Here is a 21,915-nt window from a genome sequence, read left to right as displayed (position 1 = left end):
ATGTAATTTTTTTGTTTCTTTTTTATGTTCTTCCCCCATGGTATAAACTGTTTTCACTGTATTTGATGTCAGTGCCTTGCATCTTGTACCTTTCTCTAGCTTGGGGAGAGGAAGGGAAAAAAACAAAATGCTTAAATAGGGATACAGGTTGACCCATTGTAACAATGAGATGTACAAGACACTATGTTGAAAATGAACTTTACAATTTGGAAGGAGGGGAGGGAGGAGTTGGGGAGTTTCGAAGGGAGGGGATGGTAGGGGAAACACAAAGGAGGAGATAACAATGCTGGATAGGAAACTTACTCATTGCCTTTCTCCTGTAACTGTAAGCCTTCTGTACAGTATTTCTACAATAATAATAATAATACCTTAGGGAAAAAAAGAAGCCAGGCTTCTTCTCATGTCTATGCACCTAGCTACTCAGGAGTCTGAGATCTGAGGACTGTGGTTCAAAGCTAGCCTGGCGAAGGAAGGTTATGAGACTCTTATCTCTAATTCACCACCAGAAAATGGGAAGTGGAACTGTGGCTCTGAGTGGTAGAACACTAGCCTTAATTGAAAAGGAGCTCAGGGACTGGGCCCAGGCCCTGATTTCAAGTCCCAGAACTGACAGGAAAAGGAAGAAAGAAAGGAAGAAAGAAAGAAATTCCACTGAACCATAACTAGTGTATTTTGTGGGATATTGCCTATTTGAATTGTCATACATTTCATTTTATACAAATCATAGAAAGAGCTTCACAAGAATATAAGCTTCTACTTTTGAATCTATTTGAGATTTTCCACAATAAGAAGTAAAGGGAATTAAAATATGAAGTATACTTATTCTCTACCCAAACTTCCCTAATACATTTCTCTATCAATAAGAATAATAGCAAAAATTTCCATTTGGTAAAACAGCTTGGATTAATCATTGGTGAGTTTGTCTTCCATATCACAATGCACTTGTTTAAAGTGTTTTATAGTGCATACTTTGGCCTCTCTGGAATTATTCAAGCATGTTAAATACCTTCTCCCTCAGAACTTTCCCCTTTGCTCTTGCCTTTTGCATGAAATCCATTTGATTGTTCCTTCAGGGCTTGTCTCAAAGTCATTTTTTCATGGGAGACTTTCCTGGCCAGTCAATTTAAATGGTCAACCCCATCAATCCCTTATTACACCTGGGGCCAGTGAGAAAATGTGATAGTAGAAGATGCAATTTTGATTGACAAGATGACAAAAATGGAATTGGCCAAGAAAAGAATGGCAACCATCTCTAACCCAAACAAGCAAAAAACATGATATATAAGAAACCCCAAGTGTCCTTTTATCAGTAGAATGAAAAAAAATCTCAAAAAGTGAATGTTAATGGGCAGTGATATTTTTGCCTGTTTCCAAAAGTACACACTATATGTAAAGGTGTTGTGGAAATACAGTAGGACAATGAGCTGAGTGCACTATTTTGTTTATTGATTGATTTGTATGTTTGTTTGCTTGCTTGTTTTCATCAGTATGTAGCTGACCTTAGGACCTTGAGCTTGCTGAGCAAGTTTTATTGTTGTTGTTTTTCTATGTCTGAAATGACAGGCTTGTGCCACTCTGCAGAGACTTAATTAGTTGAGCTGAGTCTCACTAATCTGCTGCATAGATCTCAGTGACAAGCCAGATTGCTCCTGCCTTCTATGTAGGTAGGATGACAGACACAAGCCACCACATTGACCTTGGAGTTGCTTTTTGTTATTGAATAGTAGTTTATCAAACATGCAGTTTTCTTTGTTGGAGGTAATAGTACAGAGACAAGAATTAAAAATCTGTTTGTTATTTCTGTAAGTACTTCAATAACTACAGAAAAGGTTTTAATAACCATATATTGTGCTTAGGATATAGTAATAAATAAATTTAATAAATATGTTTTAATGCAGTTTAATATTATGTAATAAAATTTTAATATATGTATATATCTAATGCAAACTTAAAAGGTATTGGGCATTGCAGTTAGATTTGTATTTTGAGAAATCACTGTGGAATTTATGAAGAATGCATATAGTAAGAGAAAGATGTCCCTGGACTTAGGAAATTACAATGGAGTCCATTAGAATAAAAGAAGACATCTAATGTAAAGATCATGATAACATGCATGCAAAGAGAAAGTTTGCATTACTCTTTTGGGTGCATTGGACCAGGCATATATCAGAGAGAATGCTGTTCAAAGTCAGTCTTTATAAATGTTGCCAATACCTCATCTCCGCAAAGAATATAAGCACAGTATTATTTATTTTAATCCTAGCTAAACTGAAGACCTCTTAGGAAGACACTAGCTGGAGGTGAGCCCTAGGTAAAAGTTCCAGACCCTATCTGAAAGATAACCTAAATACTCAACAACTCAGTGAAGTAAGTAAGTAGCCTGTACATAGATCCCTATTTTGTACTTCAGGCACAAGCTTTTTTCTGCCCAATTTTATGCATATTTCATCATGCATTGAGAATAGAGAACATTAGCATGGATTCCTATTAACATAAGATGAAGTCTACTGGCTAGAATATATAATTCTACCTTTTGTTTTTATAATAGATGAGCATTATAAGTGACTATTCACTGAAACTCAATTTCAGGTGCTCTTGGTGATTAAATATTCATTACTCCTTAAATTCTCACCTCATATTTGCTGTCTCTTATTCTTAGCCTCCTTTTGAAAAGAGTAGAGCACTTAGGCTGAATTGTAGCAAATTGGGAAGTTGTTTAATGGTTCGGAAACCCCTCATAGCTGACTGAATTGAGAATAACACACTCATTATTATTTATGACTCTATTTCCAGGTCTTTATGGGTCAGCTTATTGAATTCACCGAATATGCTGCTTTTCTAGCTCTGAAAGCCTAATGTGCTGAATTCTGCTTGGTAGAGAGACTCATAGACAGGGAAGAAAGGCAAAGTGAAAATTTGTTATTTACAAAGCCATACCACTAAGATTTTAAAACTTTATAAAGAATATTACCAGCTATCATAGCAATTCCTTAGTTATTATGTGGATTTTGTTTTTCATGAATCTTTAGCAACCATTAAGTATGCTTCCAAATTAGATTGGCCAGAAATTACCATTACGCTTGATGTATATTATTAATTAACACAGTTTAAAGACTTCACTATAGCAATTTGAATTGCAAATTAAAAAATGGTAACATGTTGGTTTCATGTGTTTTGTAAATGAAACTATAGCCAGAGCTTCAGAGAAATCAAGAAACATGGGAGTGAGGTAGGAAAAAAAATGAGAACATGGAGGGTTTTTTATTAATGAAAATAATTGCTTGAATGAAGTGAATATGTAAATTTTATAACAGAAGCAATCCATATTTGGTTGGACAGGGATTTGCAATTTGGAGAAGTTGAAGGAAGGATTACAAGATGTTTTGTTTTCTTTTAACATGTTTAAAATACAACTTCTTAGTTAATGAGTATTACCGAAAATAATGTAAAAGTGGATAAAATATAGAAAAGATAATTTTATTACCGAAATCTCTGGAGTATGAAAAATGGAATACAATGTAAAACCAATGAAATCAGACCTTGAAGAAAGTATAGATGCATAAAATATTGTAGACAAGGTGAAGGCTTTTAAATTAGGTTTTGGTTTCTGTTCATTTTCTCTATACTAAGAACAGTGATTTGTGCTTATATATGCATATTGACAAGTCATTCTATATATTTTCTTATACAGATACCTCTCTTGAATTTAAGCTTGTTGAAGAGAGATGTTTTATATGTATCTAATGTTACTCACCAGAGCTGTGTCATTATAGACTAGAATATATAAAGCTTTGAAACACATATTTATACATTTTAATGGTATTCTTTTGCAGTTTGAGAGAAAAATACACTTATCTAAACTTTCTCCCATTTTTTCCTTCTTTAGTTATACAAAGAATATCATTTCTATATTTATTAAGTAGTTAACACATCCACAGGAAAACATAAAAATTATGAAACTAACAATATCTAAGTGAATTATACTACTAAACTTGATTTTTATTTTATTCCTTTGTAAGAATTAAGAGGGATTTTTTTCTTTTTTTTATACAATTATAAAGGTAAAAATACGGTTAACAGAATTTGAAAAGTTGAGTAGGTAACTGTAAAATCCACCTGGGAGTAATTTAGGGGAAGTAAATACAAAGGCACACATACATATATGTGTGTGTATGTATACTTGTGTGTGTGTGTATGTATATATATATATATATATATACTGACTTGTTTTATATATATAATGTTATATGTATATATATATATGTCTTTATATATCTATATGCAGAATATATATATAATATATAAACATATATATATATATAAACATATAGATAGATAGAGATACATAGATACATAGATAGATATAGATGCCCCAGAGTTGAGTTTGTTCTGATTACCTACCACTGTGACTTATTGTCACCTTCTTTGATTCTCATTAGCTACTTTGTTGTTGTTATTGTTCACTTGTGGCTCTAATTTTTATAGTCAGCAGATTTTTGTGTAACTGGTTTTAGATCAGTTGTCACTTTTCCAATGAAAAGTAAAGCTAAAGACCATCTCATTCATTCTTGTATTACTATTACTACATCAAAGAATCTTTTGTAATACATTTATTACAGCATTCCAGAGACAAAACCCATTACTATAATGTAAATGTAGTATTTGTTCCTACAGTTAAACAGGTGACAATATTTGCATTTTACTAGTTTAATAGACTTAATCAAATCCTTCTAAATCTAGACAGTGTTTTTTTTCCTTGTTGTTATTGATTTTTGTTTGATTTAGCTTGGTATCAGTTCTGGGGCTTGAGCATAAGGCCTGGGTGCTGTCCTTAGTTTTTTCTGTTTTGTTTTCTCTCCAGGCTAGCACTCTACTATTTGAACCACAACACTTCTGCTTCTGGCTTTGTAGAGTGTGTGGGGACGGGTATCTGAGAGAAGAGTCTCATGGGATTTCCTGAGGTGTGTGGGGGCAGGGTGGGGGCAGAGGGAGAGGAGAGGGAGAGTGTTCAAATTGCAATCCTTAGATCTCAACCTCCTGAGTAGCTAGGATCATAGGCATCAGCCATTGGCACCAGCTTAGAAAATATTTTGTTACTTCATTCTGAATTGTCCCCTGTTATCTTCTGCTAGAGAAAGTGAAATACACATTCACACACAGAGTTATATATTTCTTCAAAAAAATCACTAATTATAATTATTAAAAAGTTGTGAGAAATGTTTTTTGTCTTAAAATATGTAAGCAATTCCAGTTCTAAGATACAAAGCAGAGCTTTCCTAAATATCCTTAATATGTTATATAATCCTTCTGATAAAATATCATTTATCTAAATTTTAGCTTTATTATATGTAATGTTGTACTTCTTTGATTTTTATACCTTTACAGCTTTATTTCTTTTATTTTCATCAGAAAAGAACCTACCAAAGAACTTGAATTTTATATGTGTGTGTTTTTCCTTTTTTTTTTGTTATTGTCATGCTGTGGAGGAAACTTGCTTGGCAAGTTCTCTACCATGAAGCTCTTCCCCGAGATTTAAACACACACTTTATTATTCACAGAAAATACATCTATATGCAAATGTTACAAAGATATACTTTATGAAGCTGATTAAAATTAATTTAAATTATATGTGGTTAACATAATTTGGGTTCCCTTTACATATATATATATACATATAAAGACATATCTCTATATGTATATGTATATATGTATATATATACATATACATATAAAGACATATCTCTATATGTATATGTATATATGTATATATATATATATATATTTAACTATTCACTCAGTTACTTGAATTTTCATGTTTTCAGATCTGTTGAATTCTTGAACCTAGATGTATCCAAAAAAATAAAATAAACACAAAACTTGGGATTATTTATTCAAAAATCTTTTTCTCACTTAAAATAAGTACAATCATTTTTGCCTTTTCCTCTGGTCCTTTCTACAGCAAAGTAGAATAACTATTTGTTTCAATATGAACAATTGCATTTCAATATAGACTGTGATTTCTGAGTCTTTTCATTTCTTCTTTTCTGAATCTCATTTTTGCTACTCCAGTCCTCATTTGAAATAGTGCTTTCTACCAGTGTTTACATTCTCATTATATTTTCTTTGCCAAATAACCACAACTTCCTTCAAGATGGCATGTACTCATTTATAATTAATAAAAATATTATAATAGATTTATCTCTTGTGCACTTAAGAAATAACTAAGGACAGATGCAGGTTTTTGACTTAGTAATGTAAACATAAGAATGCAAAGGAAAGACCTGATCTCTATCCAGCTAATGTTAATCAATTTTTCCATGAATGTAAGATGACACCATTAGTGTTCATTAAATTCATTCTTTGTTTCCAATCAACCTTTTATCAAGTTTTCTTTGCTTATGAAATTTTTATCATTGCTTTTTACTATTCTACATTTTACTCCATCAAAAGATTTACAAAGGTATTTTGTTCATTAGCTCATTGTTTTCTTTTTCTTTGCTTTATTTTAATTGTTATGTTTGTATTACAAGTTGTTTTCTTTCCAGTTTTAGTACTCTGTTCCTCTCAACACCAAATGGAAGATGATTATTCCTTTATGTATAAGTTTCAACCTTGTCCAGATTTTGACATTGAGGTTTATTTTTAACTTTTTGACATTAATTTGATTTTGCATTATTAATGTACAAACAAATCTAATACATTGTTATTATCAATTACATTTGCCCATTTGTTTTTGTTTTTGTTTTTCAAATGTCTTCACTGTCTTCCACTCCTAGTCATATGTCTCAGGGACAATTTCAATTGATTTTTTGGATCTACAGAAAGAAAATAATAAATAGTATAGGCTTCCAATCTCATACAACAAAAGAAATCACATACAAAAGGAACCCATTATATAAATATCATTCAACTTTAGTTTTCAAAGGCTAGAGAAACCAGAGGGTCTAAATTAAAAATACTCTGTGTAAGAAATTTTTGAAAAGTTACAAAATTGCAAAGAAAATATCTGAGAAAACTGTTTGCTCTTCTAAGCTCATTAAATTTAGTGTTCTATTTATTTTCCTATGTTTCACTTAACTCCCCAATAAAACCCAGTGGTCCGCTCCCTCTGGAGTACCCTTAGTTCCAACGATAAAATAATTCCGCCATCCTCTTTTTATTCTTCCATCATAACAATATGTCTTATGTTGTGCATGAGGTAAGTTTCACATAATAAGTACATTTTCAATGGGTGACCACATTATTGTGTGATAGCTCAAATTTGAGTGTATGATAAATGGGAGATTCAGAGGTAGGGGGAGGGAGAAAGATGGTAGATAGGTGGACTATAAATACAGAATCATATTTTCATTTTTTTTGTTTTTGTTTTTGTTTTATGTTTTTGAACATGGGGCTTGAACTCTCAGGTCTTGGGTCCTGTTCTGATCTCTTTTGCTCATATCTAGTACTTTATACTTTGAGTCATGGCTCTATTTGCAAGACCCAAAGATACAGGCTGTGTGGTTTCTCTCATTTGTAATAGTTAGAATGTGCTTATACAACTACAAATAAACTCAATGGATAGCAAACTCAAAGAAATAGAAACACGAGGCATTGTATTTTACATTTTTTGCATGTTTTTACTTCTTCTGTTTTTCTCTTTTTGTCACTGTATTTGATTTCTGTACCTTTTGTCTTGTATGTCAGTTTATCTGCTCTGGGGAGTGGTATGATACTCACTAGATACTATGCTGAAAATGAAATATAAACATCATGTGGAGGAAGGGTTTTTAGGAGAAAAAAACTGGGAGAAAAGGAAGAAAGAGGTGACACTGTTAAAAAAGAAATCTACTCAATACCTGACTTATATAACTGTAACCCCCTTGTACATACCCTTTTCAATAAAAAATAAAATAAATACCACATCACAGTTTGTTATTTTACATTTTTAAATTTTACAATCTTTATCAGTGTTTTGTGTAGGGATTTCCAAGATTGAGTATCAGACTTTGAACTTTCAGTACCAGATACACAGTGCTATTATATTCATGTAAGTTATCATAGCAATAAATGCCTCCAATGGGAATCAGAGCATTAGTCTATCTTCCATCTTTTTTTCCACTATCTAATTTATTTTAAATACTGCATTGGATTCCACTTTAAAAACCATGACAATAATTTAAAATATATTCTGATTTTGACTTTTAATATAAGATATTCAGCTTGTCGGATCTATTGAAAGAGCATAGCACACATTACCTGTGGAGGGAGCAGTGGCAATCGGATAAAGGCAAGAAGCATACTGAGGTCGTTGCATCGTCGTTGTGTGTCATGCTTGACCCACATCATCAATGCATGGAAGATGGTCTCTTCATCAGGAACATTGACATCATCACTGGCCAGTAATTTATGGAGCTCCTCAGCGGGAAGGAGTAAAAACTCTTGATTTCTGATCACTTCCATTATGTTTTCCTGCAGGGAGAAAACAACTTGGCATAAAATCCTGGTTCACTTTCATTTAGCTAGTAAACCATCTCAGAAATAAATGAGAAAAGCTGTCAATAACCTTTGTTGCCATTATAACATAATCCTTGTGACTCAATCTGTATGAAACTGGAAGCTGTTAAGATGAAAGCATGGTAATTGTAATTGAAGTGAAAATGTATCTGAGGAAGAACAGATCTTGTAATAACTGGAGGATTATAATGTTGAGCTTTGTTATTCAGCCAGAATGTACTCAGTGATTAAGTGTTTCAAGTGTTCAGCTACATAAGACTTATTGAATATGAGAAGAATAATGTTTCACTGTTTTAATCTCAACCCCAAATATAAGAATCAACAAAAGCCAATAAAATAACACAGAGAAATATAATACAACATACATCATCATTTATACAAATGAATAAAAAAGGGATTGCAGAAGTCACAATATCTCACATGTTCTAGCTTCTTATTCTTTCATAACTGTGCCCTCCCATGACAACTCCTTTGGCTTAAGTTAAAATTTACATTTATTTTCCTCTGGATTATCATAGTCTCCTAATTATTGTGATTCTATTTTTAGATTTTTCAATTGCATCATCTATAGTAATGTCAAAATTACATTTTAAACGTAATTTTTCTCATATTCAAAGCCCCCCATCTTCCCTTGTACATTAGTACAAATTTCTTTTTTAAAGACTCTAATTCATTATACACATTTTTCATAATTATTTTCTTTATATATCTGTACTCCTGTAACAATTACTTCTTTTTTTTAATTCTACAGCATAAGATGACTTTTATACACTTGATTTTCTTTTTTTAACTTTCCTTTAAAAATATTTTAATGCAAAAATGCTGTGCAGAGGGGCTCTGTTAGCATCAAACCCCTTACTCCTCAACCACCTCCCCACAGCTGTAAAGTTCATTTCCAATATACTGTCATTTGGGTATCATTGTTGCAACCAGTCATCCTGTACCCTTGTTTCAGCAGAGAGACCGAGTGACAGAGGCTTCTGCACTTAGTTTTCTTTTTCTTTTTTGTCGGTCATGGGGCTTGAACTCTGGTCCTGGGCGCTGTCTCTCAGCTCTTCAGCTCACTGCTAGCGCTTTACCACTTGAGCCACAGTGCCACTCCCGGCTTTTTTCTACTTATGTGGTGCTGAGGAATCAAACCCAGGGCCTCATGCATGCGAGGCAGACACTCTACCACTAAGCCACCTTCCCAACCCCCAAATTTAGTATTTTTATAAGTCTTTAAATGCTACATGTTACTTCTCAATTCCTTGAGGTAGTCCTCACATGCTGGAATATCCTTAGATCAAAACTTCCATAATCCTCATTTATAAACGCGATAAACTTATAGCTACCACCCAAAAAAGTGTCATTCATATTTATTCTTGTATCATAAACATATAACTATGACCATGCACTCAGTCTTAAAAAATTCCCACAAAATATATATTTTCTTCAAAGGATTACCTCAATTTCAATTTTGATGGATGATAGATAAATGGTAAATAGCTGATAGATTGGCAGATAACTTTTCCATCATTTTCTGTTTTAGAAAATCTATTCCGTTGTCTATTCATTCAGTCTACCATCGCACTGGATCTTCATAACACACATTACCTAAAGCTTTGTCTCAGCAATTCCAAACAGCAACCTTATCTTTGTTGCCTTCAGGGGTTTGATTATGAATTGTAAGCTGTGAGTGCTGGAGTTACATAAACTTGTGTGTCTATATTCTGGCCCAGTGCCTGGGAAACATCAAAGGAACAGCACACATATAAAGAAAGCTGAATCGATGATCTTTTCAAGGAAAAAAAAATGTGATAACAGCACGATGTTTCCAAGTGTATTTTTCAACTCTCAGAAACTGTCTTCCATATTAAACAGAAAGACTCCTGTGTACAGTATATAGCTGGAGAGCATGGCCACTCTACAGGTTGTCTGGTCTTCTGTTTGCTGTGTCTGCTCCCAAGTCTGCTGAGATAACTCCAAGGGAGGTTTAACTCTAACTTTACAGCACATGTTCTCACAGCCATGATCGTGATGGAAATCTATAGCACAGGTACTTTAGGACAAAACTGGGATAGAATGATCTAAGACTTTTAAAAACAGAGTATGACTACACTAAAACAGAGTAAAGCATTCATCAGGTGTCCATTAATTTAACATTTAACAGAGTAGAATGATACTTTCTTTTTTGGCAAATCCTTGACCCATGAAGATAGAACCATTTTGGAGTTGAAGTGATTTAAATTGTAACATGAGGCTGTCAATGTGTATTTCAGGTCATTTGCCATTCTTTTGCATACATTGGATAACAACAGTACAAATTGTAAGTGGTAAAGCTTATTTATATGACTTGCCATCACAGAGTGACTGGGTTATTTTTAATTCCCTGAAATTGTTTTATCTCCTGAATTTCTTTTGGGTTTATAGTGAAATGTATATTATATAAGTTCAATACTATATATTGAGTTCACAAATTAAGTGATTTGAGATTCATTGCTAACAGATTTCTGTAGGGGACTACAAAAGACAGTAAAAGACAAAAATGTTTCTGAGGAATCAGAAAGATGCATTCTTGTGCTTTTTTTCTAGTTAGTCAGAAACTTTGTAACTACTAAACTGCATTCAGCATTATATAGGTCGACTGTCAGTATATATAGGATGGACTAGTGTTCTATGAAACTTTGTGGTGTCTATTATAAAGAATTGTTCAAGGCATATTTCATTATATTTTATGGTGTTCTCTTTATGATGACTCTGGGGAGACATTTCTTTAAGGTTTTAGTAGCAGCAATAATTGCATTTCTCCTGAGTAAATTGGCTTGCTTTTATCATGGATGTTGTAAATTATGAAACTTATCAGATTTCTTTTATTAATTTGGCCTCTAGAAAACTTAAAGTCAAGTTGAAATCTATCTGTCAGGGAGGACATAGACTATTAGAGTTTGATTTCTTTTTGAGACAGCTCTGATAATACTTTTATTAATAACACTGCAAGCAGCTTTCCTTTATTTTCTCCATTTATAACTGTGACTAATCTAGCTTATATTGCTATATTGTTATATCTTTCTGCATGACACTAAATCTTTTAGGAAAAGATTTTAAAACTACTCTAAATAAATTGGATATTAGGAGCTGTTATTGGATGCTACTGGCCTGTCATTTTGTCCACATATAATGTTCTTTAATTTTGGTTTCTATATAATTTGAAGTTCCATTGTTCTATCATGGTCCCTCACTCCTTCTTTCTTTCAATGTTACACTTTCTGTTTACTTAATAGTTCTTGCTCATATGTCAATCTAGCTTCTGGAAATATGCTAAAACAATTATACTTTATTCATAAAAGAAGCATTTTCTGGTTTTCACTACTTTGCATTGTTTGCAGGGGAACTAGTATCTTATTAGCTATAAAGATTATGTATTCAGAGATATCTAAACTGTTTGACCCACTAAATTTTGTAGACTATTCTCCTTTACGGTTATTTAATTAGGCATAAATATTTTGAACATTTGATATTTGACCTCAAATAACCACTGTGAGAATAAAATTGATATGAAGAAAATCAATTGCCTTTCTAATAAAAAGTTTAGAACCTAGAGAGCTGTGATAACCAAATTAGCTCAAAATATTTGACAAAGTTTAAGTCTGAAAATAGAAAATCGATACATGGAATTCTGACTGGGGTAAAAGTAAACTATGAAAAAGCATAATAAAATATGTGTTGACATAGTTACTATATCATTTTGGTCAACAATGAGGTCAGAAAAAAATCATAATAAAATAATATTAGGAACAAAATACAAATAAAATTACATTGATATTCTATTTCAAAATGAAGATGTGACAAAAAGAATCCTGATATATTTCCAGGATTATGGAAATTAATGAGGAAATTCTTTAAAAATCTATAAATAAAACTACTGCATGATCATATAATATCACTCTTGGAAAAGTAGTTTATGACATTACTGGTGGAATGTAAATCAACATAAAAGAGATTCCTGAACACCCATGAATACTGCAGCATTGTTTTTAGTACCAAAACATAGAATCAGCCTAGATATCTAAAAACCAAAATAGATAAATAAAAAATGCATAAATATAATATAGAGCATTATTCAGTAGAAAGTAGAATTAAATTATCCCAGAAATTGCCATGTTAATTGAAATGAGTGAGATTCAAACATTATGTTTTATCATAAATGTAGAAACTATGTATAAATAACATGAATAGAATGTAGCTGGAAAGAAGATAAGGAAAATAAAGAATAGGGGGAATATCATGATAAAGTTACACAGACGCTGGAGGGGATGTGGACCGAAGGGAACCTTACTGCATTGCTGGCGGGAGTGTTAACTTGTTCAACCACTTTGGAAAGCAGTATGGAGGTTCCTCAAAAGACTCCACATAGAACTCCCCTATGACCCAGCAATACCACTTTTGTGCATTTACTCAAGTGATCACAAACAAGACCACACTAAAGCTACCAGCACGACTATGTTTATTGCAGCATTATTTACCATAGCTAAGATATGGAACCAACCCAGATGCCCCTCAGTAGATGAATGGATCAAGAAAATGTGGTATATATACACAATGGAATTCTATGCCTCCGTCAGAAAGAATGATATTGCCCCATTTGTTAGGAAATGGAAAGACTTGGAAAAAAATTATATTAAGTGAAGTAAGCCAGGCCCCAAAAAACTTAGGTCCCATGGTTTCCCTTATTTGCAATAACTAGTATTGTCTGAGACAAGCAGAAAAGGTCAGATAAGTTGATGTTAGAGAAATGAACCTTAAGATATGTATTCAAATGTTTTTTTTTTCTTTCAGGTGATTGTTTCTAACACACTTATAAGATTATTTCTTTGTTGCTTTGTATGTCCCTCCCCCATGGTATAACCCCTGCTTTCACTGTATTTGAGGTTGGTATAATTTGTGGAGGGGAAGGGAAAAAACAAATCGTTTAAATAGGGATACAGGTGGATCCACTGCAACAAAGAGATGTACAAGTCATTATGTAGAAAAACGAACTTTACAGCTTTGGTGGTGGTGGGGGGATGAGGAGGATAAGGTGGGGGTAGGGGTGTGGGTAGGATGGGAAGGGCTGGGAAGGGGAAACAAAGGAGGAGGCTACAATATTTGATAAGAAATGTACTCATTATCTTGCCCATGTAATTGTAACCCCTCTGTACAGTATTTTCACAATAAAAATAAAAATTTTAAAAAGTTACACATATAAATATGTCATAATGAAATCAAGCAAAATAATCAGTTAAGAAAGAATTGGGAAGAATGAGATGGTTGGATATGATCCATACAATATATAAGCATGTATGGAAACATCAAAATGAAACAGTTTGCACAATTAACAAACACTAAAGAAAGTCCTTTAAATTAATAATTTCTAAAAAATCTTTTGTAAACAAACTTTTAGTATTGCAATACTTGTTTCCAATACTTTCAGAAGCAAGATCAAAACTTTCACCGCTTAACTTGCTAGCAAGATCTTTTCTGTTACTTCATACACAAGATCAGTTAAGAGCTCTCAAACACTTATGACACTACACCAAAAATGCACTTTGGGACACTGAAGTTGCCACTCCAGGTACAGAGTGTATGTGTGTTGGGGGGAAGGGGAAGCTAATAGAACTTGTCTATGTCCTTGGTGTTTATTATTTTCTTATTTTTTTAAATTTTGTTTTATTGTAGGGATACTGTACAAGGGGGTTACAGTTACATGAGTAAGGTAATGAGTGCATTTCTGGTCAAGCATTGCTACCTCTCCTTTGTCATTCTCGTGCTGTCCCTTCCCTCCCCCACCTCCCTCACTCTCCACCCCCAGAAGTTGTAGAGTTCATTTCTGACAGTGTCTTGTAAGTTTCATTGTTGCAAGGGGTCATCCTGTGTCCTTGTTTCGTCACTTCCCTTCCCATATTAGATAAATGTGCAGAAAAGCTCAAAAGCTATGGAAGAGATGGTAGGGGAAAAATAAAGGAGGAGACAACAATGTTTGATAAGAAATGTACTCATTTCCTTTCTTATGTACCTGTACCCCCCTGTAGAGTATTTTCACAATAAAAAACTTATTTAAAAAAGCTATATACATATGACTATGTAAGATGGTGCTAAACAAAATGAACCCCAAGATATGAACACAAGGAGCTTTTCTTTGTCGTTGTTATTTTTAATGTGCTATGTGGATTTTTTGTTTGTTTGTTTGTTTGTTTTGTATGTTCTTCCCTCTATGGTATATCCCCTGTTATCACCTGGGAGTTTTCTCACAAACACAATTTTTCCATCCTTTAGAAAAGAACGAGGTTGATTATTTTCCAAGACTTTAAGTTTTTTTCCTCTCTCTTTTTTTCTTTTTCCCATGAACCACTGACATAAGGAAAGCCACAAGTTTTACAGTTTTCTTAGAATTAAGATCACTTCTCCCCACACGCCAAATTTGTAAAGTTCTTTTTTCGACATAAGGTCTTGTACATCTCATTGTTGCAATGCATCAACCTGTATCCCTATTTGGGGAGGGGGGGAGGCCAGGAGGGACAGATGGGAAGGGATGGGAAGGGGAAACAAAGGAGGAGGCAACAATGCTAGATAAGAAGTGTACTCACTATTTTGTCCAAGTAATGGTAACCCCTCTGTATGGTATTTTCATAATAAAAAATGTAAAATAAAAAAAGATATCTTATTTTCTCATTCAGATATTTCTCCTTCTACACAACACACAGCATAATATATTGAAGCTAAATTCTTCCCTATTTTAAGAAGTTATCAGAATTGTCTTTATTATCTTCTTTTCTACCAACATTTTGATCATAATCCTGTCTGTCATCTCCAGAGAAATGAAGTCTTTCTCTATTGCTTTTCTCTTTTAAGCCCCAGAATTTTACTTTATATTCCACTCACAACAATATAGAATTTTACTGGAATTGGTGCTGTGGCTCAAGAGGTAGAGTTCTAGCCTTGAGCACAAAGAGGCTCAGGATCTGAGTTCAATCCCATGATGGGGAAAAAATTACTATGCAATATACTAAATATTCCAACATTGAGGATTAGTAGATTTCCTTCCTGTTTAGATCTATAGAATTGCCATACATTAATCCTTTAAGAAGGTAAAGATTAAATCCCAAAACAGAAAAGAAGACTGAAGTAGTATTGACTCAATTTTTCTATGAAAATGAACATAGATTGAATTGATCAAGATGTAATCCTTTCATAAACTGCTTTGTTAAATGGTAAAAACTTTGTACAACTAAAGATAATACAAAAATTAAAGACAAGTAATGATCTACTTGATTAACAGTATTTTTTCTTTTCAAGGGTATTTCCCAAATGTAAAAACAAAACAAATATAAAATGGAAGCTATATAGAATCTTCATTTTAATCATTATATTATGTATATATAATAGTCTAAATATGAAGGTACATGCATATATATTCACATATATATATATAATTCTATATTCAAATATAGAGTAAAAACACATCAAAGACATTAATACATACAAGCACATAAAGCAGTTTCTTCCTTTTTGTCATTAGATTTTGTAAATGAACATATAATAATATTTCTTCAAGTATTTCCTTATATATCAGTTTGTATAGCAGAACATAGAATAAATAATCATTCACAGGAAAACAGCCTAATCAGCTAAACAATTCTACTTCCATTATTTATTTAATAGAAAAGTAACCAGTCTTCTAATAATTACTTTGTAAGCTGTGCATATATAAATTTTAATTCAGGTAAATAATACGTATTATTTTGTTGTTGTTGTTGTTGTTCTTCTTCTTCTTCTTCTTCTTCTTTTCTTCTTCTTATGTTTTTGGGTTTGAACTCTGGGTCTGGGCACTGTCCCTCAGCTCTAGTTCATGGCAAGCGCTCTACCACTTGAGTCACAGCACCGCTGCTGGTTTTCTGGTGGTTCATTGGAGATAAGAGTTTCAAGGACTTTCCTGTGTGGGCTGGCTTTGAACTGCCATCCTCAGATCTCAGCCTCCTGAGTAGCTAGGATTACAGGCGTGAGCCACTGTCACCCGGCAATTTTTGTTATAATAATAATTATTATTTACATTTAATTTGTGGTAGAACTAAAAATCTCTACCTTTACTGTCTTTATAAATTGTGCCACAATAGTGTTTGTCAAATTTTCTTTACATGTATAGTAGAAAACTGATAATGGCAGTAGTTGGAAAGGCTATCTGAAAAAAGGGAACATTTGTGCACATCTTTATGAAAGTCACATATTTGTGTCAACATACAAGAAATATGGTATCATTGCCAATTTAATCACAAGGCGACAATATATCTGTTTGCAAAGTTGTTTCTTCTTCCTGTAGCATACTTTCCAGGACACCAGATCACATAAGTTTTCTTAAAAGATTTCCAATTCTTGATGAAAGTGTAAAAAGAATGAATGTCTATAATCTTGCATGGAAAGTAAATTTTTAATGTAATATAATATTTTTTGTCTTTCTTCTAGGACATCTTTTAGAAACTGGTGATTAAACAAAAAGGGAACTTTGATTGGTAAGAGTGTATGTATATTTTGCCAGGTAGTGCTAATTCTTGACTCACCAAAACCTGAGTTTTGGTTTATACCTTAACCAGAGCATTTTCCTCCAAACTAAAAAGGATTGTACTGTCAGCTGAAAGTTATAATTCTTTGTTCTTTTGTACATGGAGACATGAATGACCCTTCAAGACAGACAATTATATGCATAATCAAATTCTCTACACGGAGTTAAATGCATGCATAGAAAAGCAAATGTTAATACGGAACTTCTCTGCCTAACTACATTAGTTTGCAGTAAAATAGCATTAGTCTTCTCTAGTAAAAAATCTGTTACATTTTACAATCATAAAATAAATGAGCCGGGCGCTGGTGGATCATGCCTGTAATCCTAGCTACTCAGGAGGCTGAGTTCGGAGAATCGCGGTTCAAAGCCAACCCTGGCAGGAAAATCCATGAGACTCTTCTCTCCAATAAACCACTAGAAAACCGGAAGTGGCGCTGTGGCTCCAGCGGTAGAGCGCTCCTCGCCTTGAGCTGAGTGCAAGGACAGTGACCAAGCCCAGAGTTCAAGCCCCAAACACAAAAATAAACAAACAAAAATATAATCTAAATGGTGTCTTTAGAAGCATTGTTACTTATTTGTTAATAAAAAGATTTAGAATACTTTTCTTCAGGGTTGAACCAGTAGTTCCTAGCAAATTATCATTTCCAACTCACAGTACAGCATATTTAACTTGTTTTTATCCTATTTTACTTTTAATTGTTAGAAATAACCGCAAACAATTTCAAACCAGAAATAAAGTAAAATGCAAGCTATAAATATTTCCCCATATGAAATCCTACAATGAAAACAAATAAAATGTATTTATATAAAGGTATATAAATGTGTAAAGTATATAAATACAATGTATATAAATGTACGAATGTATATAAATGTCATTTATGAAAAAATGATGGGAAAAAGGGATATTCTTCAACAATTAAACTCTATAATGAATATTGTAGGATAATAAAAGATGTTCATTTATTAACATCTATTCTATATATTTACATCTATTCTATATCAGTATTTATTCCTCAGGAAATAAAACAGATATGAACTACATTCAATATAGCATGTAAATATTTATTCAACATACATGTTGTTATATATAGTACATTAAATGAGAAAGCTGGTACCAAGCATAGAGCATTAGTTTATTTTATAAGACACAGTAAAAAGAAATAAGAACTACTATTAAAAAAAGGGACATTTTACCAGAGAGTTTCAATGTGGAAGCCATTAATGTTTCATGGGCAAATTAAAATGTACCCTTTTACATTTAAGAATGTTCTTTTATGGTTGTTGTATTTTTGCATTTTTCATCTTTTTATCTCAAAAAAACTGGTTGGTTGTATAATAGTTTCATGTTATTGTTGTAACAAATCACCACGAACGATGTGGCTTAAGAAATTCTCCTTTATGTTCCCACTAGTCATGAGGCTGGAAGTGGAATTCAGCTTTTATTCTGCTCTGGATTTCACAGATCCAAATCAAAGTGTTGTGGAGGCTTCTTTGTTTCAAGGAAACCTGGGAATGTTTGGAAATACTCTGTTTTTAAATCCATCATGGTTATTAGAAGTCAGTCTTATGTGGCTGTGAGTCTTCCTGGCTCCTAAGTGCTGACCCTCCTCAGTTATCATATGGCCCTTCTCCCACTGCCTTGTTTGTCCTTCCCTGCTTACCTACAGTGATATGCACAGAATCCTCAAGTTTTCATTGCCTTTTTCCTCCCCTTCTGCCTAATCTCTGTTTTATTTTTTGTTATCTGTGAGAAACTCCTCTGTCTGCCTCTTCTGGTATTAGTGCTGTGGGTCATTGTGCTGGAATCCTCTTGGAGAGTCCCATTGTATCATAGTTGGCTAAATAAGGGTTCAGGTACCTCAGTTCAATTTGTGAAGTACTTCCATACAGTTACCTAGATTGTGTTTGACTGAATAACCAAGGAATCTTGACAGATGAGGTGATATTTAGCAGTTTGCCTCCTATAATTTTCAACTTGGGGGTTTATCAATCTTTCATGTTTGTGAGTGAAAGATTCTGTGTGTGAAGTGGATGAATAAATCATAACCAACAGCAATTTTCAGTCATTCAAGTGACTTATCATACCTCTATGAATGCTAAAGTCTCTACTGGGAAATGTAAATTTCAAGATCAAAAGGTAACTGATCAACCCTCAGGGACTGAAGCCATCTTTGAGCCTTTTGCAAATTGAAGAAATGAAAAGGCAACATTTTTTCATTTGATCTGTAAGACACTAATATTATAGAGTACTTAAAATTATGTTCCCTGATACTTTATTTAGAATTAGTCAATAACATGTTATTTAACAAATTGTTTATAGAAGCCTTTTCAATTCTCAGGGGAAATATAGGACCTTCTCTTTTCTTGGTGTTCCCCATTCTTTGACTCTACTTAAAAGGGGAGTCATCATTATTTTTTTTATTTATCTTTTTTTGCTGGTCTGAAAGTTTGAAGTCAGGGCTTGGGAGCTGTCCTTGAGCAATTTCATTCAAGCTTATCTCTCTACTACTGGAGCCACAGCACCACTTCTAACTTTTTTGAGTAGTTTATTGGAGATAAGAATCTCATGGACTTTCCTGGCCCACCTGGATTTGAACAGGGATCTTTAGATCTCAGAATACTGAGTAGTTGATATTACAGGCATTAGCTTCCAATGCCTAACTCTGTTTTATATTTTTAAAGGACGTTACATAACCAGCAAAAGCACTTTTGAATTTCTAACTTTTCTCTAATAATGTGACTTAAGATTATGGGAGACTGAAACTACTGAATGTGTGAAATGATGTTCTAATTTAGGTTAATCATTTCTCTTGGCATTATGGGCCTCCTAGAATTTGAGAATTGTTACTTTATTGGAAAAAATAGCATATTTCTCTTCCCTTCACGAACATTTTGCCCAGTGGCTTGAAGAGACCTCTGATTTTGGTTATATTTGCATTCAAATGGAACAAAGTATTGTTGAATCTAGGGAGGGCCCTTTGCAACTTGATGGGCATGTGACTACAGATCTACCCTTTAACTTGAATGCTAAAGAGGTACAACTTTCCCTAAAATGGGAGGGACAGAACTATTCTCTCTCTGGGAAATTAGATGGTACCATTATTAACAAGACAGATTTGTAGATTTTTTTTCCCCATAATATGACCAGTGAAAACTGAGGTTCAATATAACTCTGGATGATATTAGGCAAGTAAACTCTGATACAGTGTGAGTCCTCATTGATAAAGTGCTCAGCTTGGAAAAAATAATCCTAGCTATATCACGAAAGATTGACAGCAGAAGGGATATAGAAGTGCTGTAACTTTGTACACTAACCTGAGTGACTAGGATAAAAGCCTTCTCCAAGAGACCTTTATGTTCAATGCATAATAATTCTCTCATAATAATGAGAAAATTGTGCTGCTTGATCTATTAAGGTCTAATATGGCTTCATATTACTATACTATTCTCTTCTCCCCTACAAGTGAATCTGGAGATGAATTATAGAATCCTGAAAATTCATTTCTTATGTATTAAAAAAATAGAAGACTATGGTCTAAGTATGGTTTCCTAGTACCTCATTAGGCATAAGTTATTCTGGTAAATATACAAGTTGCTATCCAAGATAAAGTATCTTGGTGATAGCAATCAATATTAATGCTGTCTTTCATCTACTTCCTCTACCTGGTTCCATATGGTTCAATTTTCCCTTATTTGGAATGAATCGCAAAACGTTAATGCTTTCCTCCCAAGTCTTATAATTCCTTGCTGTGTGAGATATGTTTTCAGGCTTTGTTTCCCACCAGGGAGGGAAAATTAGCTTTTAAATATTATTGGTTGGCAGAGTATAGGACACTTCTCAAAAGCACTGAAAGGTCTGAGAATTTGCACTTGGCAACATGACAGTATGGTTGGGCTCATGACAGGAAAATTTTAAGTTCGTATTACACAAGGAAAATTTGAGAGTAAAATCAGAAAGAATGTGTGGTTTCTCATTTGAGATGAGTCAAATTTCAAGTACTTGACTTTTTCCCTCCGGATAACAAATAAATAAATAAAAATTAACCTGTTGATTGGTAGATCTAATTAATTAATTGGTATGTGCTATTAATCATGGAAAAAAGATGAACGTATCCACTGCAATAACAGATAGACCCCTAACTTTGAGTTAGCTACTAAGCAGTAGGACTCTCTTAAGCTCAGCATGACACCAGCAAGTTCTCAGTTTGTTGTTTGTAGCCTACTGCTAACTAAAACTCCCACCATCCAGTAGAATTCATTAAACATGGACCTATAGTAACCTAGGCTTGGGATATCTGCCTTCACAGAATCAGCTACTGTACTATTATTTGGTCTCAATAATTATTGAGCACATGAGCCATTATCATGAAATGTACTTACTACTATTAATCTGCAGGCATCGTGTGTTTGATTAGAAACTGCAATTTTCTAAGTGAGGATCTTGAAGCAGCAATAGTACATTCAGAAATGCATGGCAAAAATGGATTTTGCAACTGAATGAAAAGACTCAGGTATATCTCTCTGACTTTCAGACACACTATCAAATGGCATACTATCTTTGGTGGTCCAGTGGGTATTCAGGAATAGAAACTTTTTAGACCATTCCTGGGCCTGATTTACTGACAATTTTCCTTCCTAGTAATATTCTTTGGAGAAGAATGAAGTATGACTTCCATCAGACCTTAGTGAGGATATGTCTTCTTCTTTTTTTTTAAATTTTTTGTGAACATACTATACAGAGGGGATACAATTACATGGGCAAGATAATGAGTACATTTCTTATCGAGCATTGCAGCCTCCTCCTTTGTTTACCCTTCCCTTCCCAGCCTCCCTCCATCCCCCCA

The 21,915-nt window shown here is 33.4% G+C and overlaps 1 protein-coding gene across 2 annotated transcripts in view; it reads right to left on the bottom strand.

The window, feature by feature from the left end:
* Klhl1 (kelch-like family member 1) overlaps positions 1 to 21,915 on the bottom strand; it is a 249,553-nt gene that overhangs the window by 90,855 nt on the left and 136,783 nt on the right. For both annotated transcript variants that reach the window (XM_013028584.1, XM_013028661.1), the window contains one exon: positions 8,239 to 8,451. In XM_013028584.1, coding sequence (XP_012884038.1) covers positions 8,239 to 8,451 — 213 coding nt within the window. The remainder of the gene's footprint in view (positions 1 to 8,238; positions 8,452 to 21,915) is intronic.

This window comes from Dipodomys ordii, unplaced genomic scaffold (assembly GCF_000151885.1).
Source record: "Dipodomys ordii isolate 6190 unplaced genomic scaffold, Dord_2.0 Scaffold1, whole genome shotgun sequence".
NCBI classification, from domain to species: domain Eukaryota; kingdom Metazoa; phylum Chordata; class Mammalia; order Rodentia; family Heteromyidae; genus Dipodomys; species Dipodomys ordii.
This window is presented reverse-complemented; position numbering and strand designations above follow the sequence as displayed.